This window comes from Gallus gallus, chromosome 31 (assembly GCF_016699485.2).
Source record: "Gallus gallus isolate bGalGal1 chromosome 31, bGalGal1.mat.broiler.GRCg7b, whole genome shotgun sequence".
Classification (NCBI taxonomy): domain Eukaryota; kingdom Metazoa; phylum Chordata; class Aves; order Galliformes; family Phasianidae; genus Gallus; species Gallus gallus.
In genome coordinates this window covers 222,248-248,535 of record NC_052562.1, presented here as the reverse complement: position 1 = coordinate 248,535, position 26,288 = coordinate 222,248, and the positions used below count along the sequence as shown (strand labels likewise).

General features: G+C 46.7%; 2 protein-coding genes across 3 annotated transcripts; one reads left to right on the top strand and one right to left on the bottom strand.

The window, feature by feature from the left end:
- Nucleotides 1–6,673, top strand: PIT54 (protein). 2 transcript variants are annotated; one of them, XM_046904777.1, is made up of 7 exons: nucleotides 1–65; nucleotides 1,288–1,314; nucleotides 2,152–2,478; nucleotides 2,938–3,267; nucleotides 3,601–3,930; nucleotides 4,444–4,773; nucleotides 6,396–6,673. In XM_046904777.1, exons 1-7 carry the CDS (start codon nucleotides 35–37, stop codon nucleotides 6,428–6,430), a joined length of 1,410 nt encoding a protein of 469 aa, XP_046760733.1. In that variant the 5' UTR covers nucleotides 1–34; the 3' UTR covers nucleotides 6,431–6,673. The 2 variants fall into 2 exon arrangements, with proteins under 2 accessions (XP_046760733.1, NP_997063.1); NM_207180.2 differs by having other exon boundaries at nucleotides 10–65; nucleotides 2,149–2,478; nucleotides 6,396–6,670.
- A 928-nt stretch (nucleotides 6,674–7,601) lies between these two features.
- LOC121106432 (deleted in malignant brain tumors 1 protein-like) lies at nucleotides 7,602–26,100 on the bottom strand. Its single transcript, XM_040654044.2, has 11 exons — nucleotides 26,036–26,100; nucleotides 24,797–24,823; nucleotides 22,276–22,599; nucleotides 18,948–19,271; nucleotides 17,164–17,487; nucleotides 16,317–16,640; nucleotides 14,290–14,613; nucleotides 10,856–11,179; nucleotides 9,759–10,082; nucleotides 9,235–9,558; nucleotides 7,602–8,316 (listed from the first exon to the last, which is right to left on the bottom strand). Exons 1-11 carry the CDS (start codon nucleotides 26,064–26,066, stop codon nucleotides 8,306–8,308), a joined length of 2,661 nt encoding a protein of 886 aa, XP_040509978.2. The 5' UTR covers nucleotides 26,067–26,100; the 3' UTR covers nucleotides 7,602–8,305.
- Between the last annotated feature and the right edge of the window lie 188 nt (nucleotides 26,101–26,288).

Below are 26,288 nucleotides of genomic sequence, written 5' to 3'. Positions count from 1 at the left end.
CTGCTTCCTCCCTGCAGTATTTTCTGTGACCAACATGAGGTTCATCCTCCTGCCATGTCTTTGGGGTAAGTGGGGTTCTTTTCTCTTTACTTTTGTCTTGGCGTACCTCTGCCAGTTCTTCTTCTCTTCCATTATTTTTCTTTTTTCTATAGCTCAAAGCAAATGTGACATTGCAAGGACGTGAAATGCAACTAGTGGTCTCTACAGAGAGCTGAATCCTCCTTCTCTAGGCTAGATGCCTGCAATTAGTCATCCATATATGACAGTTCAGTGTGGATGCTCAGATCCCCACTATGGAATTTTGGACATCCACACCTGGACAGTTGGGTACTGCCCCTTCCGGACACCTCAACTGCCTAATTCAGAAACTGAACCCCAACCCTTATGAGAAAAATGCATACGGCTGGGTTCCCTGCCCTTGTTTCTGTTCTGTAGATTCACGGCATTCATAGGTTTCCATGTGTCAGGGATGGGAGCAGAACTAGAAATCTTAACAGTATCTTAAAGAAAGCCAAGTGGAAAAATGGACTATAATGCGAATGCCACCTGTGGTGTCAGCAATGCTGCCCTTGCCTGAGGCTTTTAGTCACTGCTTGGGACCTTGCCAGACTGCCACATGTAGGAGCAGAAATTGCTGTTTGCACTGAGCTCTTCTTTGCTGCTGACCTTCTGTACTGCATACGAAGTTCCCTTCTCCTGACTTCCCAGGACAAATAGATCCTGGCAAGCTTTCCCTTCCAGGGTTTGCTTCAGCATCTATCCAATCCCCAGATGAAGCAGTACTTTGCTCAGGTTCCCATCTCAAAGACACTTCTTTGCACGACCCCATGATTGTTGGTGTCCACATTGCATTTCACTAACCCCAGAATGGGAGGGGAATGTGTCATTCCACTGATTATTTCAGAAGCCTAGATAATTTAGGAGCCTGGAAGACGATTCATACTCACTGGACAATGGACTATGAATGAGTACAATCTCATCTGCTCTTTTATAATATTTCCTCATTATTTGCCCAATTACTTAATTTTTTCCCAGTGCACACATATTTATCTATGTAAACATTCATTCACATTTTCTTTCTTTATCTGATCTCTCAATCACAAAAGTAACATGCAACTGAGACAGGGAAAACCTTTTGGCAGCAGGATTTGGGTGGCCGAGAAAAATGTTGAGCTCTAGTGGTGCTCTCAGTAGCTCATCTATTGCCTGATGTCTTGGTTTCCTGAATCCCCATGTCTTGAGAGCCAATTAGACTCGCACTAACATCCTATATTTCTTTTATTTCAGCTTCCCTTGCAGGAGTCCTGCTGGCAGGTCAGTATTTGTATCAGTCAGTGGAATTGTGAGTGAGCATTCACTTCTGTCATAAAATGTCACAGAAGCTATAATATCCCCAATATTGAAGTCTGATCTCAATCATATGAATGTTCGCTCGACTCCTCCATGAATGAGTGAGAAGGTGTTTCAGGTTTCAGACCCTCATTCAGTTTGGTCCTTGAGTTATTCCCTCCCAGATCCATGCAAACGGATGATGGTACCTAGAGATACTCTCTACCTAGAGATAGAAATCATGGAAGACATCATGATTTGAGGATCAGCAAGGGGGGGGGGGGCAGGTTTTGAGAGGTATTGAGTTTCCTCCTGGGTTCAGTAACAGGTCTAGGACTGAGTAATTAAGCAGATCCTTTCCAGTCCTGGATGCTGACCATATTCAGGTCTGTAATAGCTGTGTACCTGCAAACTCTGCCCCTAATTGAGGAAATTCAACCCTTCCCTTTGGGGAAGAATGAAAAATTCTCAGTTCTCTCTTCCCTGCTAGAAGCCCAGTGCCTCGTAGTGGCATGTGGCCTTAACCCTGGGGAAACTCACCCAGTAAGAACACTGGGGGAGTTTTGGGGTGGCTACATTTCTCCCATTACAGCTGAAAATGAACCCTGTGATTTGTTTTTCAAGATGGACTTCTGGTCATATAAACAAGTGCAGCATTTGACCATTCTCAAATCAAAACCATCTTTCAATCAAACTAAGATTTTATATGCCAGTTTTGGCAATAAACATCTTGATTTGGAATTAAATAAAGGCTCTATGGGAAGGAAGAGCCCTCTTTCTCATTCCCTGCTTTCATCCTGGGGCATCTTTTCTCTCCAGAAGATGTAGATACCAGTACAGCTGAAGTTCGCCTGGTGGATGGTCCAAACAGATGCTCTGGAAGAGTCGAGGTGCTTCACAATGATGTCTGGGGGACTGTTTGTGATGAAGGTTGGGATTTACGGGAGGCCAGGGTGGTGTGCAGGCAGCTGGGCTGTGGGACAGCATTATCATCCCCCAAGAAGTCAAAATATGGAGAAGGGAAGGGCCAGATCTGGCTGAGTGATTTGGACTGCAAAGGGACAGAAGGGTCCCTCTCCAACTGCAAGTCGAAGCCATGGGGAGAAAACATCTGCAACCATGTGGAAGATGCCAGCGTGGAATGCTCAGGTAACCTCCAGATCTCTTCTACTTTGTGTCCCTTCTGTCTTAAGAAAGTTATGGTGCTATTTCTGAGCCATCCAATTAGGAGGCTAGGGATTCAGAGTGACTTTGCTGAGCTCTAGCATCCTATCACCTTGATCCAGAGAAGCTGTATCACATGTCCTACAGAGCTGGAATTGGATACACTTGGTCTTCTCCCTGTTTTGACAACCTCCATCCTGTTTTTTATTTCTCCACAAACCTCTCTTTTTAGCCAGAAGGTAGGAGGGGAGCCTTTGGCAAGTGTTAGGGATGAGCAGAGAGTTTTGATTCATTGCGGAAGATTTTGCTTTGTTCAGGGGGTCAGGGGCACAGAGACTTCTCCAAAACTTCTCCCTGGCTTGCTTTTTTGTTTGTTTGTTTGTTTTGTTGTTGTTGTTTGTTTGTTTGTTTGTTTGTTCATTTACCTATTTATTCCATTTTTAGGGACAGAAATACCTGAGCCAGGGCCACTTCGTCTCGTGGGAGGCCCAAACCGATGTGCTGGAAGAGTCGAGGTTCTTCACGAAGAGCAGTGGGGCAGCGTGTGCCATGATGAATGGGATATCAATGATGCTCAAGTTGTGTGCAAGCAACTGGGTTGTGGGGATGCAGTGCTGGCCCCAATTGCAGCAAAGTTTGGGCGAGGAACTGACACCATCTGGCTGGATGACGTGAACTGCACAGGGTCGGAAGCATCTCTCTCTGAATGCCAGGCAAGGCCGTGGGGGGACCACAATTGTTATCACGGGGAAGATGCCAGTGCAATTTGTTCAGGTAATCTTTTCATTCTCCTTTTTTTGCTAGCAGTGTGTTGGGATGTCCTTCATATGAGTGTGGGTACAACCTTGGACAGGAACAAGGGCTTACTACAAAGTACTCCCCATCTGCTGGTGCTGTTGGTTTGGGGTCCTTGTACCATAGAAGAAGGTTTCAATTTGGTAGGTCGTCTCCTCACTGTGGTGCTCTCTGGTCATTTTTCTCCAGCTCAAGCTAGAGGTGAAGGTCATCCATAAGCATGGGAGGGAGATGATACTCAGCAGGGGCATAAACATGCATATGCACAACCTTCTGCCTTCCTGAGCATGCCCCCTCTGGATTTGTCCACAGATTCGGGGATCAGCATCTCCACTTCAGTTCGCCTGGTAGGAGGCCCCAACCGCTGCTCTGGAAGAGTTGAGGTGCTTCACAACAATGTCTGGGGGACTGTGTGTGATGACAACTGGGATTTACGGGAGGCTAAAGTGGTGTGCAAACAGCTGGGCTGTGGGACAGCCCTATCAGCCCTGCCGGAGTCAAAATATGGAGAAGGAAAAGGCCAAATTTGGCTGAGTGATTTGAACTGCACAGGGACAGAAGGATCTCTCACTGAATGTGAAGCAAAGCCATGGGGAGAGAATGTCTGCAATCATGTAGAAGATGCCAGTGTGGAGTGCTCAGGTAACCATCTCTGACCCCAATACTGCATGTGCTGAGCTGTGGGATGGGAAGATCCCACTATACATCAGCTTGAAACAGGTTCATCCCGAGCCCCTGTAGAAAAAGCAGTGCAGATCTGTATATATCTGCTGGTGGAAATAGGGACATGGTTGATGAACTCATCCCATCATTGACAGCCAGCCTTGTAATGCAGTGGTGACACATGGATGTGGCATTAAATCTTCTCCTATGGACCACTGTGGTCCCTTGTCCCACCTCTATCCCGAAGGCTCAGCAGTCTCCTTGAGTCAGTAGAGCATGCAGCCATTAATGAATACCAGGAAAACCTCCTTCTGCCCTTTCTCCATACCGTTTGTCTGGGTTTTCTGCTATTTTATTCCCATGCCAGAAAAGCCCAGGTACTCTTAGAAGGAATCCCTTGGCATATCTCCATTGTGTTCGAGGACCTCTGCACGCTATCCACAGGCTTTGAAGGATGCTCCCTTAACATTTATTTTCTTGGCATTTCTGCAGAGACAGATATTTCTGAGATTGGACCAGTTCGGCTTGTGGATGGCCCAAACCAATGTGCTGGAAGAGTTGAGGTGTTCCACGAGAATCGTTGGGGTAGTGTGTGTGATGACAATTGGGATATGAAGGATGCCAAGGTGGTTTGCAAGCAGGTGGGCTGCGGCTCACCGCTGTCAGCCTTGGGAAGTGCCCGCTATGGTAGAGGGCCAGATGTCATCTGGCTGGATGATGTGAATTGCGAGGGGACAGAAGAAAGCATCTTTGACTGTAAGGCAAGGCCGTGGGGTGAACACAACTGCTATCATGGAGAGGACGCTTCTGTTTTCTGCACAGGTAGTTACCCATCCCTCTGACACCTGAACTGATGTGGGGACAGGGGGAAATAGTTCTGGCAGAGCCACCATGCTGGAGTGCAGAGGACAAAAGGAGAATCCCAAGGGAATCCTGGGAAGGCTCTCCTTCTCGGGATAGTTCTTTTGGATTACAGCAGGAAGCCAGAAAGAATAGGAAACATCTGGCTAAGATGGATGTACTAGACCAGCTGGCAACAGCAGAGCACAAAGACATTGGTGACAACCTGACTATGGGATGGGTCACAGAATCACAGACCGCTGCTAACATAGGTTCCCTATATCGAGTTGCACAGGAAAGCATTCAAGCAGGTTTTGAATATCTCCAGAAGAGACTCCACGACAACTCTGGGCCTTGTCCCAGGGTTCTGTCCCTCTCAAGGGAAAGCTCTCATGTTTAGATGGAACTTCATAAGTTCTAGTTTTCTGCCAGTTGCTCCTTGCTCTGTTGCTGGGCACTGCTTAGAAGAGCCTGTCCCCATCCACTTGACTCCCTTTAGATATTTGTATGTGATGATAAGATCCTGCCTCAGTCTTCTCTTCTCCAGACTGAACAGTACCAGGTCTCTCAGTCTTTCCTCATAAGGGTGGTGCTCCAGGTCCCAGTCATATTAGTAGCCCTTTGCTGGACTCTCTGCAGTAGTTCCCTGTCTGCCTTGAACTGGGAAGCCCAAAACTGGACGCAGTGCTCTATATGTGCCCTCCCCAGGACAGAGTAGGGAGGGACAATCACCTCCCTCCACCTGCTGGCCACACTCTTTCTAATGAACCCCAGGATCCCATTGGCTTTCTTGGCTGCAAGGGCACACTACTGGCTCATGGCCAACCTTTTGGCCACTAGGACAACCAGGTCCTTCTCTGCAGAGTTCCTTTCCAGCAGGTCATCCCCTAACCCGTGCTGTTATTCTTCACCCCACCTCCTACAGTGCAGGACTCCACACTTGTCCTTATCAGTCCTCATAATATTTCTTTCTATCCAATACTTCAGCCTTTCCAGGTGTCACTGAATGGCAGCACAGTCATCAGGTGTTAGCCACTCCTTCCAGCAAGGGAAGGCAGAACAGTTTCTGGGATAGGAGACAATGACAAGCATCTCTGGAAAGTAGGAGAAAGACAGCTGGAACTTTGTTTGGGGCGAGTGACCTCCCTGTATCATCCATACTCAAGAAATATTTAAGTTGAATGCTCTGAAGCCTCTATGACCCTAACTCCTCACTTCTAATGCTCTCTCTCTTGCGAGAGAATCTTGGACAGGCCCTACATGGGCAAAAGAAGGAGCCCTTGGCTATCTTCGGCTAGTTGCTGGACTGTAGGTGTTTCTCAGACCCACGCTGTGCTGTCAGGACCACATGGTGCCCTGGATTAAGCAGTGTGTTGTGCACGGGGGTGAGTGTCTGGTCTTCATGTAGCTACATTCTGGTTTCCATAGGAACTTGTCCAAAGCTCCAGTGTCTAGTTTTCTTTGCCAATATCCAGACATATACGGATACAATCTAAACTGTGGACCTTCTTGTAGAGCAATGTCCATACCACTCTTGCCTGCAATTCTGGTGCAGAAGAATTCCTGAGAGGAGATTTCACTTACCCTGTCCTCTTTCTCTGCAGTTAACAAGAATCTGGAGGAGACAGAAACATCGTGAGTGCCACACTGTCCCCATCAGACTGTGTTCATATTGTCACATGAGGTGGGCCAGCAAAGTTGCATGAATGGCAAAGATGTTACAGAGACTTTCATCTGCCACACTGGGATTCAGGGATTGGCAAAACCATTCCTAACCCTTTGAATGATCAGCAAGCTCAGTTATAACTGCACCAATGGAAAAGGTGTCATTCCCACAAAAAGCAAACATCACAGAGTATCAATAAACTTCCCCTAAATCTGATGTTCCGTCTAATCTCACATATTGCTTATGGACCTCAGGTGACTGAGCACATACCTGGCAAGAATATTTCTCCAACATGATGAATATCAAGGTCGTGGAAGTATTTATGCCAAGAAACATTTACTTCCACTGAGAGCCGGTGTTGTAAGGAGGCCATCCATAAAATCATTGGAAAGGGTATTACACAGTGCAAACTTAGTCTATAGGTTTGTTTGCCCCTCCTTATAGAGAATCAACTGCCCCCTTAGGGAATAATTGGTCCCTTTTCCTCTCTCATTCTTCCTACAGGCTGAAGCTGGCCCTTCACAGGTGGACAATTTCCCATTTGGGGGATGTCCAATCAAGACTTGATACCTAACACAGGTTATTATTATCTTTTTTGTGTGATTTGATGCAATATGCTTTGTGCCCATTAGCACAGCATTAATGTTTTATCCTAGAAAAACAAAGAGAGAGGGTCTTCATCTCAATATTTACAGCCAGTGCCTCCAAGCTGGTCAGCCAAGTCTAGCTGTTTTTATGGGCAGGTGACATTACAGCCCGTACTGGTTTTATCCAGGACAGAGTTCCTATTCTTCGTAATAGCTGTATGGTGATGTGGACTTAGGATGAGAATAATGTTGGTCACCCACCAGTGTTTTAGGTGTTACTGAGTGGTGCTCATACAACACCAAGTACTTTTCAGGTTCTCAGCAAGGAGCTGGGGGTGCACAGGGAGTGAGAATGGGACAGAACCAAGATAACTGATCTAAACTGGCCAAAGGGATATTTCACATCATATAGTGTCACACTGAACAGTTATAATGGGGGAGTGGCTGGCTGGTGGGGGGACCACTGCTTGAAGACTGGCTGGTCATCATTAGAGCAGAAACACGGTGAAGCTCATGGTGATATGACCATGACACAGAGCATCAGACAGACTCACAGAAGCAGGACAGAAATTCATTTATCTACCAGGGGGATTAAGGTGAGAAGCAGCACAGAAATGGTTCAAGGCTTGGAGGGAATGCTGCAGAGGGGCCAAGAGGCTCACAGGGAAGGTTGCATGAGGAATTTGTGACAGCAGCTAAACCTCTTCTGGAGGAGGGTGCTGGCTACACAAGTGAACCATAATATATAACATATCCCTACCACCAGAACAAGAAAGCTTTTATGGACTAGAGGCAATATTATCAGGAGAGGATGAAGTGGTATGGAGACTGTGTGATCTCTTGGGCAGAGACAACTGACAAGAGATGTTGCAGAGCACGTGCCCAATTGTGTCCTCCAAATATTCCCTCCATCCCAGAGAGAATATGCCTTGAAACTTAACTTGTGGCAAGCAATCACTTAATTTACAGTCAGTAGACAGAGAGAAATGTCGGAAGCAATACAGACAAAAAAGCTGGGCTGACTTGTCCTGTGTGACAGCCTCTCTCTCGTCATTAGCTGAAGGGGATCATCATGCTTCTGATTTGGGCACATCAGCTTTGTGCTTACAATTCAGTGACATAGATCTGAGTGTCGTGATTGGCTTCTGTACTGGGGGCACTCGGGCCTTCAAAGATGACTTTTGTTTGGGTTGAAAAAATGTCATACACATGTTTGCCAGCACTGTCCTCTCTCTTCTTCACTCTGGAACATCTGCAATGTTTAGATCCCACCTGGAAAGAAATGCATGCAATCCAGACCTGTAAAACTAGCTTGCTTTACCCTGCACGGCCACTTAAAGTTAGTAGTATGCACATAATCATGTAAAAGAATCACTGAATCATCAAATCTTAGAATCCCAGAGTGGCTTGGCTTGGAAGGCACCAAAAAGATCATAGAATCATAGGACAGCATGAGTTGGAAGGGACTATGAAGATCGGGGAATCAATCGTAGACAAATAGGATTGTGGCATTGTATAATCATAGAATGGTAGAATCATAGAATCACAGAATGGCTTGGGTTGGAAGGGACCCATGCATTTCCAGCCCTCTTCCGTAGGTAGGGTTGCCACCCATCAGATCAGATTGCCCTGCACCCCGTCCAGTCTGGCCTTCAACATCTGCAGGGATGGGACATACATAGATTCTTTGTGCAATATGAGCATGTAATATTCTAGAGATAGTTCAAAAGCACAAAAAGGAAGAATAAGAAGCCATGTGGAGAGATGGGAATGATCCCTCAAAATGCCAAGCTCCAACTTCACGCCTCTGCCATCATCCCATGACACATCTCTGAGAAAGAGGTTGGACTGAACAAAGTGCAATAGGGGAGACATAGGTTGGATATTAGAAACAGCTTTTTCTGCTGAAGGCAGAGAAGCAGCAGCACAGATAGCCCAGAGAGGTGATGGATGCCCTGTCCTTGGAGGCATTTGAAGGTTGGACCATAATCTGAGCAACCTCATCTAACTGTAGGTGTTCCTGTTCGTTGCAGGGGCGTTGGACAAGATGAACATTAAATACCCATTCCAACTCAAACGATTCTATGATTCTATGACTGGGAAAGGATGAAGAGCCACCAGCCCCAAAACCCAGATTAGAGGCTTAGTTGCTACAAATGCCTTGCAGGGCAGGTCATGCATGAAGGTTACCAGAGCATATGACGCCTGCATCTTCTCCATGGTTGCAGTTATGGACTCCCCAAGGCCTTGCTGCACACTCGGAGAGGGCTGATTCCCTGCTGGAGCATTTCACATCATCCAGCCAGATACGGCCGTAGCCCTGCCCAAAATAAGCAGATCCTGGGGCTGACATGGCTGTCCCACAGCCCAGCTGCTGGCACACAACTGCAGCATCGCTCAGGTCCCAGCTGTCATCGCACACTGTTCCCCACTGCTGGCTGTGAAGCACCTCGACTCTCCCAGCACAGCGACTAGGGCCATTCACCAGCCGGAGAGGAGCCGCTTCTGCAGTGCCTGCACATGAAGCAAGATAAAATGAGAAATGCACACATAAATGCCCTGCATCAGAACCCTAAACTCTGCTGAATAGACCACAGTGACTGACAGCAGACATTTGGAGCAGCCTGAGCTCACGGAAGACCTTCTACTGAGGCTGAAAATCATTTTTCCGTGTTTCCCAACACTTTTGAGACCGAGAAATAGGCAGGAGTTACCTGAACACACCACACCAGCATCTTCTCCGTGTTTGCAGTTATGGGATCCCCAGCCCCGGAACTGGCACTGGGAGAGGGCAGCCTCTGTCCCTACACAACTGACATCATCCATCCAGATGGGGTCCGACCCTTGTCCAAAGCGAGCTGAGCCAGGGGCTGATAGCGCTGCCCCACAGCCCAGCTGCCTGCATACAACATTGGCTTCTGCTTTATCCCAGTTGTCATCACACACAGTTCCCCACTGATGGTCATGAAACACCTCAACTCTCCCAGTGCAGAGATTTGGGCCGTTCACAAGCCGGATGGGAGCTGGTTCTGCAATACCTGGCAAAGGGGAAAAAAAAAAAAAAAAAAAAAAGATCGCAATCACACAAACACAAGGAGAAATCCACAAAACACAAGAAATCCCAGGGACATGGACAAGCTACAGGAACCAAATTAGGATCACCTAGGCCAAGTGCAGGGTGTTGTACTTGGGTTGGAGTAATCCCTGATATGCATACAGACTGGGAGAAAAACTCATTGAGAACAGGGCTGCAGAGAAGGACTTGGGGGTTCTGCTGGGTGAATAGCTTAACAAGGGATTGTCCCCCCTCCGTCTGCAGTACTGCTTCCAGGCCTGGGTCCCTCAACACAAGAAGGATGTGGAGCTTTTGGAGCATTTCCAGGAGGATGTGAAGCTGCTCATAGAGCTGGAGCACCTCTCCTATGGAGACAGACTGAGGGAGTTGGGCTTGTTCAGCATGGCGTGGAGAAGGCTGAGGGGGATTCTTATCAACACTTCTAAATATCTAATGAACAGGTTTCAGTGGTTGGGACCAGGCTCTTTTAGGTCGTGCCTAGCAACAGGAAAAGGGGCAATGGGCACCAACTGGAACCCAGTCAGTTCCATCGGAACATGTGATACAACTTCTTTAGTGTGAGCATGACCGAGCGCTGGAACAAGCTGCCTAGAAGGGTTGTGGAGTCTCCTTCTCTGGAGATATTCAAAACCTTCCTGGATGCTTTCCTGTGCAATCTACTGTGGAAAAATACTAGCAGGGGAATCTCCAGAGGTCCACCCTCTGGACATCTGTGATTATGTGAATTAACCGTACCTGAGCACACCACACCAGCATCCTCTCCATGGTTACAGTTGTGTTCTCCCCAAGGCCTGACTTGGCACTCAGTGAGGGCAGTTTCAGATCCCGCACAGTTCACGTCATCCAACCAAATTTTTCCAGTTCCTTGTCCAAACCGAGCAGAGCCAGGGGTTGAGATTGCTTCCCCACAGCCCAGCTGCCTGCACACCACTTGAGCATCTGTTAAATCCCAGCTGTCATCACAGACGGTCCCCCATTGCTGCTCATGAAACACCTCGACTCTTCCAGAGCAGAAATTGGAACCATTCACCAGCCGGACTGGGGCTGGTTCTGGAACACCTGAAGCACAAAGGAATGAGCAGGCAAGTTATTTTGGCAAAGACATTCCTTCTAGGCACGTCAAGAAACATTGTGTGCATTGGTTAGTTTAGTAATGACATCCAGGGATAAGCATCAAGAAGAAGGTTCAATCCTATTGCTTTTCCTCACACATGACCCAAGGGTCAACAAGTAATGCTGGTCCAAACTAAGGAAAATAGATATACTGTTGGCTTTCACTCCCAAACATGAGGTGATTGAAGCCTTCTTCTCTCTTCCTTTTACCAGGAAGATAGTGGTGCCCAGGCAGCGAATGCAGGTAACTCCACTGCCCAAGGAAAAAGACACTAGCCAGGAATGTGGATAGAAAACTGGGGTACAATTGTCCTCAACCAGACTTCAGCTTTCAGTGGCTCGTTTACTTTCCTGTGCATTGGTACCTATTGCCATTTGAGATGCCTGGTGCATCCCAGACATCCAATGAGCCTGGCAGACTTGACATAGGATCCTGGGAGGGGGGCACTCTTCCATATCTGCAATTAGAGATAGAATGGGACGTCACAGGATGTCTCTGTGTTATTTGTGGACAAAGGGAAGGCTACTGATGTAATCTGCCTGGATTTCTGCGAGGCTTTTGATATGGTCCCCCACCACATCCATGTCACTAAATTGCAGAAATGTGGATTTGACGGGTGGACTATTTGGTGGATAAGGAATTGGTTGGATGGTTACAGTCAGAGGGTTGTGATCAATGGCTTTATGTCCAGATGAATTCTGGTAACTAGTGGTGTCCCCCAGGGGTCTGTCTTGAGTCCAGTACTCTTTAACATCTTGATCAATGACATAGATGATGGGATTGAGTGCACCTTCAGCAAGTTTGCTGATGACACCAAGCTGATTGGTGCGGTTGATGTAGCAGAAGGAGAGGATGCCATCCAGAGGGACCTTGATCAACACAAAAGGTGGGCCCCTGTGAAGATAGTGAGGTTCAACAAACAAAAGTGCAAGGTTTTGCATTTCGGTTGAGGTAATCCCAGTTATGTATGTAAACTGGGAGAATTTGTGAGTAGCCCTGCTGAGAAGGACTTAGGGGTCCTGGTAGGTGAAAAAGTTAACATGAGCCAGCAGGGTGCGCTTGCATCCTGGAAAGCCAATGATATCCTGTGCACCATCAGAAGAGGGGTGGCCAGGAGGGTGAAGGAGGTAACCGTCCCCCTCTATTATGCCCTCCTGGGTCCCCGGCAAGAGTACTGTGACCTGGTCTGAGGCCTCCAACACAGGAAAGATGTGGAGCTTTTGGAGAGGGTCCAGAGGAGGGCCACAAAGATGATTAGAGGGCTGGAGCATTTCTCCTATGAAGACAAGCTGAAGGAACTGGGCTTATTCTGCCTGGAAAAGAGAAAACTGCAGGGAGATATCATTGTGGCTTTCCAGTATTTCAAGGGAATTTAAAAACATGAAGGAAATCAACTTTTTACACAGGTAAACAGTGATAGGAAGAGAAGAAGTGGCTTTAAAGCGGAGGAGGGAGATTTAGATAAAATGTCAGGGGGAAGTTTTTAGCTAAAAGTGGTGAGGTGCTGGACCAGGTTGCCCAGAGAGGCTGTCGATGCCCCATCCCTGGATGTGTTAAAGACCAGGTTAAATGGGGCCCTAGGCTATCTGATCAAGTATTTGATCTAGTGACTGACAAATCTGCCTGTGACAGGGCAGTTGAAACTTATTGATCCTTGAGGTTCCTGACAACCCAAACTGTTCTATGATTCTGAGAACTTAGACAACACAAAACAAGTTGTTTTGGCAAGGAACCCCCCTTAACTACTCCATTGAATATCCTCATTTCCTTCTGTAGTCAAGTCATAGAAAGGAAATAAACATTACTGGGTTGCCCTTTCTTTAATCTGCTTAGAGAATGTCATCAGGATGGAGAAGATTCTGCTATGGAGTGTGCAAAGTCTTCACTGGCTGCAAAAAGACAATGATGAATTCAGAGAGAGGCACTTGTGCTTAGACAGCAAATCCACAAGGTATTCAAGGTGTGGATAAGTAATTTAGAGAAACAGGCTATCTCCAGTGAGAGCAATTCAAAAGTGTCCCATTCTGGGGAGAGAAAATGATAGAACATAGGATGAAGAACAGTTAGTTAAATGACAGTTCTTCACAAAGCTAGAGAAAGGACTGAGAGTGACACTTTTAAGTGTCATGCTGTTCCAAGAAAGACATGGTTTAGTATAAAAGGGAGTGCTGTCTACAAAATATCCAAACCAAACCTTCAGAATGAATCAGCACAGCCAAAGCCTCAGCTCAGTTAAAGATTAGAAGAAATATGCCCAGCAGCCAAGGAGAAAACCAGGAAGAAGGAGGGAGATAAGAAGAGGCTTGAAAACATTTCTCAAGAAGGAGATATGAAAGGGGCGAGAAGGGATATAACACTCTTATAAAAAGGTAGTTGCAAAGAGTAAGTAGCAATGCACACAACAAAGAAACAAGAGACTGTAAATTCTAAAATCAATAGTCAGGTCAGGGTTTCCTTCTAGTGGCAACTAAGCACAGTGCAGCAGTTTTGAGGAAACTGCCTCACCTGCTGAGGTTTCAGAGAAGACATTGGAAAAATTCTGGGAAAAGAGATCTCCTGAAGATGGTTTTACTAAGGAGGGGGGAAAGGCAAGTAGAATAACTGCAAGACATTTTGATATTACTGTCCTGAAGAGGAAGGTCAACAAATGCAGAGCATGTCATGATCTTTTGAGAGCAAAACAAGAGAGAGACCTAAGTGGTTGTGCGCTGTTCTCAATAACAGGGTGAATCACAGCAGTCCTGCAGCGCTATCAGATTTATCTGTAGCCCACACAGGAAAGAGTCTCAGGTTTAAATTCATGGGAAAGTGTCCCAGAATTGAATTCTTCAGCACAGCAAGCTCTGGACTGCAGCACCACAATACTGTGGAGAGTTTTGGCAGGGGGAGGAAAGGGGAACACCACTGGATTCACACACATCCGACCAGCAGCATTTTTTCTGTTCGGTACTCTGGTTTTAGAGTCGTAAGATGGGGAAAGGGCACCCAGTGGCGTTTCAAGCATTCCTCCACATACCTTAAACCTCAGTCAGAAAGTAGCATAAATGAGACTTACCCAAGCACACAACACCGGCATCTTCTCCATGATTACAGTTATGGGCTCCCCACAGACTGGTCTCACATTTGGAAAGGCTAGTTTCAGCTCCTGTGCAATTCACGTCATCCAGCCAGATTGGGCCAGACCCTTCTCCAAAAGAAGCCGAAGTTGCAGTGGATAGAGCCCTCCCACAGCCCAGCTGCTGGCAAACAACTTCAGCATCACTTATGTCCCAGTTGTCATCACACACGGTTCCCCACTGATGGCCGTAAAAAACTTCAACTCTCCCACTGCAGCGACTCGGCCCATTTATTAACCGCAGCGGAACAGCTCTTGGTATGTCTGAAGAAAACAGAGAGGGCAGGGATATGTGTTACGGAGTTGCCGCTGGCCTGATTAAAAGTAAGGTCAAGTGCATAATGCCAGTGAGGGTCTAGTGACATCCAGGATGCACTTATTCTTTTGCCTGATGTTGGGATGTCTTTGCCAGTTCAAAACTATGAACACAGACAGTGTACCATATTCTGCTGAATGTAAGTAAGAGGAAATACAGTATAAGCTAGTATAATTTATCAGAGGTCTGGGAGTCTTGGGAGGTCCCAGATGACTGGAAACCAGGCAATGTTATGCCCATCATCAAGGAGAGGAAGGGATGAGAGATGACCCAGGAAACGACTGACCTGTCAGTCTAACCTCAGTCCCTGGAAAAGTTATGGAAAAGCTATTCCTGGGTGCTACTGAAAGGTATTTTAAAGCATAGGTCACATGGGTTAATGAACGGTAAGGTCCTGCCTTAGTAATTAGGTGTCCTTCTATGATAAGGTCACCTGCTTGGTGGATGAACAGAATGCAGCAGATGTGATCCTTCTGGATTTTAGTAAGGCCTTCACTGCCATCCCTCACAGCATCCTTCTGGACTAATTGTCCAGCTGTGAGGTAAACAGATTCCTGCTATGCCGGGTGATAAACTGCCTCAGTGGTAGAGTTCAAAGGGTTGCAGTGACTGGCGCTACATCTGAAAGACGCCACCAGTGTTCCCCACCACTCAATCCTACAGGCCAGTCCCAGTCAACATTTTTACCAATGACCTCGATGTAGTCATTAAAGGTATCCTCAGCAAGTTTGCTGCTGACACTAACCAGGGAGGTGCTGTTTACTCTCCAGAGGGATGTAAGGCCTTACAGAGCGTTCTAGATCCATTGGAGCACTGGGCATTTGGCAACAGAGTGAACACTGGCAAGGGTAAATGCTGGGTGCTGTACCTGGGGTGGAGCAATGCTGCATTCATTCACAGCCTGTGAGGTGAGTGGCTGGAGAGCAGCCCAGCAGGAAGGGATGTGGGGGCCCTGGTGAAAGCAGGCTCAATGGAAGGCAGCAGTGTGCCCTACCAACCATGTTCTGGGGTGTAATACCCAGAGCATAGCCAGCCAGACAAAAGAAGTGCCATTCCTGCTGTATTTAGTGTTTGTGCATCCTCACAGTATGGTGTACAGTTCTGGGCTCTACAATATAAAGAGAAGGTTAGGGTACCGAATGCATACCAGGTTGGGCAATAAAACTCTTAAGAAGCCTGGAAGGCACGCAAGAAGTGGATGGGGACACAGGAGTATATAGTTTGGAGAAGAGGAGACCAAGATGTGACCTCCTTCCTACTCAAATGTTCTGTTCTGTTCTGTTCTGTTCTGTTCTGTTCTGTTCTGTTCTGTTCTATTCCATTCCATTCTATTCTGTTCTGTTCTGTTCTGTTCTGTTCTGTTCTGTTCCACTCCATTTAATCCCATTCTATTCCATCCCATTGCATTGCAATGCATTGCATTCTCTTTCTAAAGCAAGGACAACTTCTGAGTACAGGAACAGTTACACATTTTCCAGAAAAGGAGAATTTCAAAGAAATATCCCATATGATGACAGAGAGCTCACAGCATATTCCAAAATTCAGACCTGCATTGTCATCAAGACAGAGTTTGCAGCTATGCTGGCATACAAATAATCCTCATGGAAAAAGAAATCCTCCTCTGTAACACAGAAGCATAGGCAGGAGTTACCTGAACACACCACACCAGCATCTTCTCCATGTTTGCAGTTATGGGATCCCCAGCCCCGGAACTGGCACTGGGAGAGGGCAGCCTCTGTCCCTACACAATTGACATCATCCATCCAGATGGGGTCAGACCCTTGTCCAAAGCGAGCTGAGCCAGGGGCTGATAGCGCTGCCCCACAGCCCAGCTGCCTGCACACAACATTGGCTTCTGCTTTATCCCAGTTGTCATCACATACGGTTCCCCACTGACGATCATGAAACACCTCGACTCTCCCAGCACAATGGCTCGGACCATTCACAAGCCGGATGGGAGCTGGTTCAGCAGCACCTGCATCAAATGCAATTGCAAAATGTTCAGGATCATTATATGTCTCAGAGTGCTGTGGAGGAGCCAGAAAATCCTCACAGGGGTCTGGTAGCAAACAGCAGGTTTCTTCCTCAACAGCAGGGCACAGAAATGGGTGTGGGACCTGAATGTTGGGAGTACTGAGTCATAACTCGTGAGCCTTGACATACCCAACCATCAAGACTCAATATCCAGTCCACAGCATTTTAGTCCCCATGAGTTCTCAAGCTGCTCCCTGGAGCATGGCTCCATAACTGTCCTGGACACAAGGGGATAACACCGACCTTCTGCATGAATCGCATCCCTTCGGTATCATCTGGAGCTATGATGTCCAGGTGGAATACAGCCTTACCATCAACATACCACTCTCCTTTTATCTCAGCCTACAATCGCATGACGAGCACTCATTCTCCTTACTCTGAGGAGACTCCAGATCTACCAGCACCCTCCCACAAACACATTGGCTGCATCATACCCCACAGACAATGGCATTCATTGACAGTACCTGAGCACACCACACCAGCATCCTCTCCATGGTTACAGTTGTGGTCTCCCCAAGGCTTGGCTGGGCACTCAGTGAGGGCAGTTTCAGATCCTGCACAATTCATGTCATCCAACCAAATTGTTCCAGTTCCTTGTCCAAACCGAGCAGAGCCAGGGGTTGAGATTGCTTTCCCACAGCCCAGCTGCCTGCACACCACTTGAGCATCTGTTAAATCCCAGCTGTCATCACAGACAGTCCCCCATTGCTGCTCATGAAACACCTCGACTCTTCCAGAGCAGAAATTGGAACCATTCACCAGCCAGACTGGAAGAAGCTCAGCAAATCCTGTAATTGAGATATAGTGAAGACATCAGTTTTCTGTGCTTTCCTTCATACTTTGGTCTGTGCTGATGATGTCTGGACAGCAGTGGTGTGGCAAGGGCATTGCTCATTTTTTTCCATAACAGACCAATAGATCCTCGCAACAGCTTTTGTCCCATAGAATAGTGGTCTCTGGTTACCGCTCTCATTGGCTAGTCTCACCTAAAAATCAGTCAGCTGTTTGAACCTTTATTTTCTCAGAAGATGACACTTATGCCTGCAGCCTGTTATTGTGCTGAAACAGACTAGAGGGAGTCATGTGGGCTGCTGAGCTGAGCATAGAAGGAACCAGTGAAATAACATTGCCGTAGGAGCCCTGGCATGCCTACATTAAGGCTGTGTTAAGGACTCTTAGCAGTTGGGATCAGCAATTTCTGTATGACACAATTACCCATAGCTGCCAATAACATTTGTTGAAGTTGTAAAGCTCTGCTGATGGTGAGCGACAAGTATTTGGAGCAGGGGTCCTTGCTCAGGTGAAGTTCTGCAATTAATATTGAGAGTTGATTAATATTCCTTGAACAGCGATAAGATTCAAGGACAGAATTGGTGTGGCCTATTATACACGTTTAAATGCTCAGCAGCATCTCTCTTGGGACAGCTGTGACACAAGACGGACTAATTTCACCAGAAGTTTTTATTTCCTTCACAGATGTGAAGCCAACCCACGTTTTTAATTCAGAATCTTCATATTGCTGCCAGAAAGGTGGTGGATGCCCCACCGCTGGAAGCATTTAAGGCAAGGCTGGATGTGGCTCTGGGCAGCCTGGTCTAGTGGTTGGCAACCCTGCCCAACAGGGCGGTTGAAACTAGATGAACTTTGGGGACCTTTTCAACCCAAGCCACTCTATGGTTCTCTGATTCTACAATTTTTTTGTGTGTCTGATGTTTGAAAGATAAATTCCTCTTCCTCAAACCAAGCAGCCATTGATGGGATCTGCTCAGGACTGTCAGAGCAGTGGACTGGGAGACCTACAGCCATCCTTAACAGAAATGATTTTGGGAATGTGTGAAGGAAGACAAACAGGAGAAAGAAGAATGATGGAACTTGAGAACTTGGTGACTTGGGGCTGTGGCTGACTTATGCAGTAATACTCCTTGTACTTCACATGCTCTTCTCTTTACACAATAAGAAGATAAACGCTGTTATTGGGTTGTAGAATAACTGATATGAGAATACACCTCACAGTGAAATGTGTTCCCTCTGTGTACCACTATCTGTGGTAGCAAACTGACCCCTGGAAGCACCCCATTACAAAGACCTACTTAAGGAAAGACAAGTTGTAATTGTCTATGGATATAGCCACATCATTTTGAAGCCCTCTGTGCTGCTTTCTTTGCAAGCACCTATTAGTGCTGAAGGACCTGGGCCCCAGCGTGACCCAAGATAGTATATTCTTTAATGCTCATTGCTTTAAGGGTACCTGCACACACCACGCCTGCATCTTCTCCATGCCCACAGTTATGGCTTCCCCAAGCACTGGCTTTGCATGTGGAGAGGCCAGCTTCAGTCCCTGTGCAGCTGACATCATCAAGCCAGATGGGGTCAGATCCTTGCCCAAAGTGAGCCCCATGGGGAGCTGACAAGGCCTTCCCACAGCCCAGCTGCCTGCACACGACTTCTGCATCGGCCAAGTCCCAGCCGTCGTCACACACAGTTCCCCAGTGCTGGCCATAGAACACCTCGATTCTCCCAGAGCAGTGGGTTGATCCATCCACTAATCGGAGTGGGGCTGGTTTTGCAAAACCTAAAGGAAGGAAAAAAAAATAAAGGCCAGGGAAGAATGTCATGCAGAATCTGACTTGTCTTTTCTCCATTTGTCAATGAACACAGTGAGTTTCACTTCTGTTTTTCATTCTGTGCCATTATGACATGGTAAAATACTGCACATGGGAGCAGCACAAGCACTTTTTCCATCATCACAGTTGGAGATGTTCAGCAGCATCACTATTCAGGCTCCCAAAGGTTGCATTTTGGGGTCAGTTCTCTTAAGTGCTTTCATTAATGATCTGGATGCAGGATTCGAATGCACACCGAGTTTGCAGATGGTACTAAACTAAGAGGACATGTTGACTCACAGAAATCTTAACAGACAGGTCCTGTAAAATTAGAGAGCAACCACCAACTGCATGAAGGACAAGATCAAGTGTCTGACTGGGCAGCTAGGATGGAGCAATCTTGGACATATGCAAAGACTGGGGGATGGGAGGTTGGAGATCCTCTGTATGTGGCTACGAAGTTGATACTCCTATTAGTGCCTCTTTACTGGAAAGGCAGTGGGTAATACACTCCTCTCCCTACGGTGACATCCAAGCAATCATCATATTGGTAATCACTGACCCACCTGCAAATTGCTAACAGGTTATGTTAATATGCAGCCTCTGCTTGGCCAGACAGATGGAGTATTGGGAATCTCAAGTGGGAGAGATCTCTCTCCTGGGCTGTCCCTCCATCTGGACTGTCACAAGTCAATGGGACCAGATGGGATCCACCTCAGGCTGCTGAAGGAGATGTTGGAGACCCAAGCTGCTCTCCACTACGTACCACCATTCCTGGTCAGTCAGAGAGGTCCCAGAGGACTGGAGGCTTGCCAGTATGAATCCCATCTACAAGAAGAATTGTAAGGAGGATCTGGGGAACTACAGGCCTGTAAGCCTGACCTCAGTGACAGGAAAGTTTATGGAACAGATCACCTTGAGTGAGACAACTGGGGGACCAGGCCCTGATGGTATGGGTTGCTATTGGGGTTGGCCCTGTTTAATATCTTTATTGGTGACCTGGAGGAGGCGATTGAGCACGCTCTCAGTAAGTTTGCAAATGACACCAAGCTGGGGGGAAGTGCCAATATATCTGAGGGTATCATAGAATCATCATAGAACGGCCTGGGTTGGAAAGGACCATAATGATTATCAAGTTTAAATCCCCCTGCCATGTGCAGGGTTGCCAACCACTAGATCAGGCTGCCTGCCCAGAGCCACATCCAGCTTGCCTTTGAATGCGTCCAGGGATGGGACATCCACAACCTCCTTGGGCAACCTGTTCCAGTGGGTTACCCCCCTCTGTGTGAAAAACTTCTTCCTAATATCCAACCTAATCCTCTCCTGTCCCAGCTTAAAACCATTCCCCCTTCTCCTATCACTATCCACCCTTGTAAACAGCCGCTTGCCTTCCTGTTTATACACTCCCTTCAAGTACAGGAAGGCCACAGTGAGGTCTCCCCGGAGCCTTCTCTTCTTCAAACTAAACAAGCCTAGTTCCCTCAACCTTTCCTCATAGGAGAGGTGCTCCAGGCCTCTGATTATCTTAGTGGCCCTCCTCTGGACCCGCTCCAAGAGCTCCACGTCCTTCCTGTACTGGGGGTCCCAGGCCTGGACACAGTACTCCACATGAGGCCTCACAAGAGCTGAGTAGAGGGGGACAATCACCTCCCTCTCCTTGCTGGCCACTCCTCTTTTAATGAGCCCAGAACATAGTTCACCTTCCAGGCTGCCAGTGCATGCTGCTGGCTCATGTCCAGCTTCTCATCTACTAGGACCCCCAAGTCCTTCTCCACAGGGCTGCTCTCAAGGAGGTCTTCCTTCAGCCATGCTGGCTGTTTCGGATCACCTCTTTATCTCGTATGTGCCTTAACGTAGCTTCTAGGAGGATCTGGGTAGGAAGGTCCTACAGAGTGATCTAGACAGGCTGCATAGTTGAGTTGAGGTCTGTGGGATGAAGTTCAACAAGACCAAGTTCTGGGTCTGGCACTTTGGCCACAACAACCCTAGGCAACGCTACAGGCTTGGGGCAGAGTGGATGGAAGACTGTGTAGAGGAAATGGACCTAGTAGTGTTGGTCAACACTTAGCTGAACATGAGCCAGCAGTATGTCCAGGTGGCCAAGAAAGCCAACGGAATCCTGGCTTGCATCAGAAATAGCACTGCCAGAAGGAGCAGGGAGGTGATCATCCCTCTGTACTCAGCCCTGGTGAGGCTGCACCTCGAGTATTGTGTTCAGTGTTGGGCTCCTCACTACAAGAAAGACACTGAGGCCCCAGAGCATGTCCAGAGAAGGGCAATGAAGCTGTGAGGGGTCTGGAGGACAAACGTTATGGGAAGCGGTTGAGAGAACTGTGTTTAGTCTGGAGAAGAGGAGGTTCAGGGGAGACCTTACCGCTCTCTACAACTCCCTGAAACGAGGTTGTGGTGAGGATAGGGAAAGAAGGAATGACCTCAAGCTGTGCTAGCGGAGGTTCAGATCAGATATTAGGAAAAATTTATTTTTTGAAAGACTGGTTAGGTGCTAGAACAGGCTTCCCAGGGAGGTGGTGGAATCACCATCCCTGGAGATGTTTCAGAAACATTTAGATGTTGTACTGAGGGATATGGTTTTCTGGGAAATATTGATGGTAGGTGTATGGTTGGACTGGATGATGTTGTAGGTCTTTTTTAACCTTGGTGATTCTATGACTCTTTGACTTTATAAATCATGTAGGGAGAACACTGGGCTTTTGGTTGTCTTCAAGGACCTGGGAGTCTAAAAATAATTCCTGCACCAGCAGTGCTCTACCAGTGGCTTATGCAGTGGAAAATTTTTAGTACAGAGAAAATACTAATATAGAATATAGAGAAAAGACCATGGCAGTACAAACCACATTTACCTTGTGGTTCTCTTGAGTGTTGGGGTTTTCTTGTCTCCAAAGGGAACAGAGCTCCCTACAGCATCTACAGCATTACCCTAAACTCACTTGTGTTATGTAGGATGAGAGTTACCTGAGCATACAACACCGGCGTCTTCTCCATGCCCACAGTCATGTTTTCCCCAAGGTTTTGCAGTGCATTCAGACAGGGCAGCTTCAGTTCCTTTACACATAACATCATCAAGCCAAATGGGATCAGATCCTCTTCCAAAATAAGCCGAGAAAGCAGCAGATAGGGCTGTCCCACAGCCCAGCTGACGGCACACAACTTCAGCATCTATTAGATCCCAGTTGTCATCACAGACCGTTCCCCATTGCTGGCCATAAAGCACCTCCACTCTCCCAGAGCAGTGATTTGTACCATTCACTAATCGCAGTTGAACTATTTTATTATTTTCTGCATTAAAAAGTAACAAACAACAAGAGAAAAAAATCAATCACCCACCACCAACAAAAAACAGGATCAGGGTTTGCACAAGGAAGGAGCCCATAGGGAATGAAGGAGAGAAAAATTCTTCACTATTATTGTTCAGAACTTGAAAAGACTGATGAGGAACACATTCTGAATTTTTCTCTGTGGCTTCAGACTTCCCAATCAGAGACATTAATAGATTGGATTTGGAATCCTTTGTAAAGCAGGACCAAAATCCACACACTATTGTTACACCAAGGGTGGCAACTGACAGCAGAACAAGACACCCATATGTCTCACACACTTGTTGATGGGTACTGAAATTCTATGGCATCTGCTCTGAAAGTAATACCTCCTATTTTCTTATGTTGACCTGCAACATCAGAGACTGATGGTGGTGATATTGAAGTAGAGGTTGAACCTTCTCACCAATTGCATTTTGTTGTTTGATGTGTGCAGAGGGTCAGTCTGACAAAAAGGCATCAGTCATGGAAGTACGTATGAAGCAAAGTGGAGCATTTGAATTCTTCCATGTGGAAAAAAATTGCACCCACTGACATACATCATTGCTGAAAGTTTACGGAGAACAGTGGATATTCACGCATTGAGGTTGTGGGTGGTGCGTTTCAGCCATGATGAACCATGAGCTGTGAAACTGTGGGTCATCTGCACTGGTGCAGATTTTAACATGCAGAACAGAAGACCAGAGATATCCTGGGCTCCTTCAGAAGAGGGGTGGCCAGCAGGGCAAGGGAGGTGACTGTCCCCCTCTATTCTACCCTTGTGAGGGCCCAGCAGGAGTACTGTGTCCAGGTCTGGGTTCCCCAATACAGGAAAGATATGGAGCTGTTGGAGAGAGTCCAGAGGAGGGCCAAGAAGATTATCTAAGGGCTGGAGCACCTCTCCTATGAAGACAGGCTGAAGGAGCTGGGCTTGTTCAGCCTGGAAAAGAGAAGGCTATGGAGAGACCTATTGCGGCCTTCCAGTATTTAAAAGGAGTTTATAAACATGGGGGAAATCAACTTTTTACATGGGTATATAGATGAGACATGGGGGAATGGTATTAAACTAAAGGAAGGGAGATTTAAATTAGATGTCAGGAGTAAATTATTTACAGAGATTGGTGAGGTGGAGGAACAGAATGCCCAGAGAGGCTGACGATGCCCCATCTCTGGAGGTGTTTAAGACCAGGTTGGATGGGGCCCTGGGCAATCTGATCTAGTACTCGATCTAGTGGTTGGCAACCCTGCCTGTGGTAGGGCAGTTGAAACTTGATGATCCTTGAGGTCTCTTCTAACCCAAGCCATTCTATGATCCTATGACTCTATGATTCTACAATTTTCACAAGCATGGCGTGCAGGCTCTTGTTCTTCACTATTGAAAATCCATGGTGGTGACTATGTTGAAAAATAGTGTTTTCTGGCTGAGAACTTGATTTATCAGTGTTATTGTGCTCTTTGTTGTATTTCCCATGGACAGAAATAGGAGGCATTACTCTCACAGTGACCCACTTAGCGACGTAGTTAGCTGACGGTATCTCATTTGGCCAAACATTGAGATTTGATTCAATTGCCCACAGAGGTCATCAGCAGCACTGGCAATTCCACAGTGTGTCTCAGTCTTAATATAGAGATGAATTCTATTTTAGATCCAACCGAGAAATGTGCATTTGGAAATCTTATTTGTTGTTCACTGCTGAATGGAGCAGTCTTTGGGACAGTGTCATGAAAGAGGGCAACGGGCAGCCCGTCCACCTCCAAATCACCTCTCAACCATATGCAACCTGTGGGCTACTTGACTATGTTTTATTTCCCCATTAATCATGATGAAAGCCATCAAGCCTTCCCCATCCAGTTTCTGTTGCTCATCATTCATCAAGACCATGCTGTCACATCCAGGTCAGAACCGGCTCAGGGACAATGACCCAGAACTGAATCAGAACTCATCTCAGCATCATTATGGAGAATAAATGTGTCCACCAGGAGTACTGTGGCAAAATACAAATGGAAAGAGGTTGCAGATGCTCACATTATTGGCCACAGTAACAGAATTTCTATGAAATTCTCTTTGTTCTGAGCACCACATTTGAATCTCTTGATTATGCACAGCATCATTCTGTGAGACATTTTATGACAGAAGTGAATGCTCACTCACAATTCCACTGACTGATACAAATACTGACCTGCCAGCAGGACTCCTGCAAGGGAAGCTGAAATAAAAAAAAATATAGGATGTTAGTGTGAGTCTAATTGTTTCACAAAGCATGGGGATTCAGGAAAGCAAGATATCAGACAATATCTGAGACAGCTAGAGCTCAACATTGTTCTCAGCCTCTTAAATCTTGTCGCTGATGGGTTTTCCCTGTCTCAGTACATGTGACTTTTGTGATTGAGAGATCAAATAAAGAAAGAAAATGTGAATGTATGTGTACATAAATAAATACGTGTGCACTAGTAAAAAAAAAACATTTATTAGGGTAAGTAGTAAGGAAATATCATAAGAGAGCAGATGGGGTTGTCCAAAGACAGTGAGTCATATTTCCAGGCTGATTAAATTACCTAGGCTTCAGCAATAATCAGTGGAACGATGCATACTTCTCCCATCCAAAAGTTGGTGAATTGCAACATGAACAGCTATGGACCTTGATCATGGAGTTGTGCAAAGAAGTGTCTTCCAGATGGAAACCTGTGCAAAGTGAGTACTGCTTTATCTGGGGATTGGATAGATGCTGAAGCAAACCCTGGAAGGGAGAGCAGAGCTTGCCAGGATCTATTTGTCCTGGGAAGTCAGGAGAAGGGAACTTCATATGCAGTACAGAAGGTCAGCAGCAAAGAATAGCTCAGTGGAAACAGCAATTTCTGCTCCTACATGTGGCAGTCTGGCAAGGTCCCAAGCAATGACTAAAAGCCTCAGGCAAGAGCAGCATTGCTGACACCATAGGTGGCATTCGCATTATAGTCCATTTTTCCACTTGGTTTTCTTTAAGATACTGTTAAGATTTCTAGTTCTGCTCCCATCCCTGACACATGGAAACCTATGAATGCTGTGAACCTACGGAACAGAAACAGGGGCAGGGAACCCAGCCGTATGCATTTTTCTCATAAGGGTTGGGGTTCAGTTTCTGAATTAGGCAGTTGAGGTGTCCGGAAGGGGCAGTACCCAACTGTCCAGGTGTGGATGTCCAAAATTCCATAGTGGGGATCTGAGCATCCACACTGAACTGTCAGATATGGATGACTAATTGAAGGCATCTAGCCTAGAGAAGGAGGATTCAGCTCTCTGTAGAGACCACTAGTTGCATTTCACTTCCTTGCAATGTCACATTTGCTTTGAGCTATAGAAAAAAGAAAAATAATGGAAGAGAAGAAGAACTGGCAGAGGTACGCCAAGACAACAGTAAAGAGAAAAGAACCCCACTTACCCCAAAGACATGGCAGGAGGATGAACCTCATGTTGGTCACAGAAAATACTGCAGGGAGGAAGCAGGACATGCACCCAAGGGGCATGGTATTTGAGAAGTCCCCACAGCCCTGGCTCCTCCCCTCTATCTGAAAACCTCCCTCCATTCCCCTGGCTCAGCAACTAACAGAAGCCAAACCTCTGCCAGGAATCTTGTGCCATTAGCATCACGTAGGCTGTAGGATTGTGAAACTGGACTGTTTTGGGAATTTGAT

Coding starts and splice junctions, on each gene's coding strand:
- PIT54 (NM_207180.2), top strand. CDS start 35: ATGAGGTTCATCCTCCTGCCATGTCTTTGGG. Junction 66..1,287: donor CCTCCTGCCATGTCTTTGGG/GTAAGTGGGGTT, acceptor CTTTTATTTCAG/CTTCCCTTGCAGGAGTCCTG. Junction 4,774..6,395: donor CGCTTCTGTTTTCTGCACAG/GTAGTTACCCAT, acceptor CTTTCTCTGCAG/TTAACAAGAATCTGGAGGAG.
- LOC121106432 (XM_040654044.2), bottom strand. CDS start 26,066: ATGAGGTTCATCCTCCTGCCATGTCTTTGGG. Junction 17,488..18,947: donor TGCAGGCGTGGTGTGTGCAG/GTACCCTTAAAG, acceptor TCTCAATTACAG/GATTTGCTGAGCTTCTTCCA. Junction 10,083..10,855: donor TGCTGGTGTGGTGTGCTCAG/GTACGGTTAATT, acceptor CCCCTTTGCCAG/GTATTGCAGAACCAGCTCCC.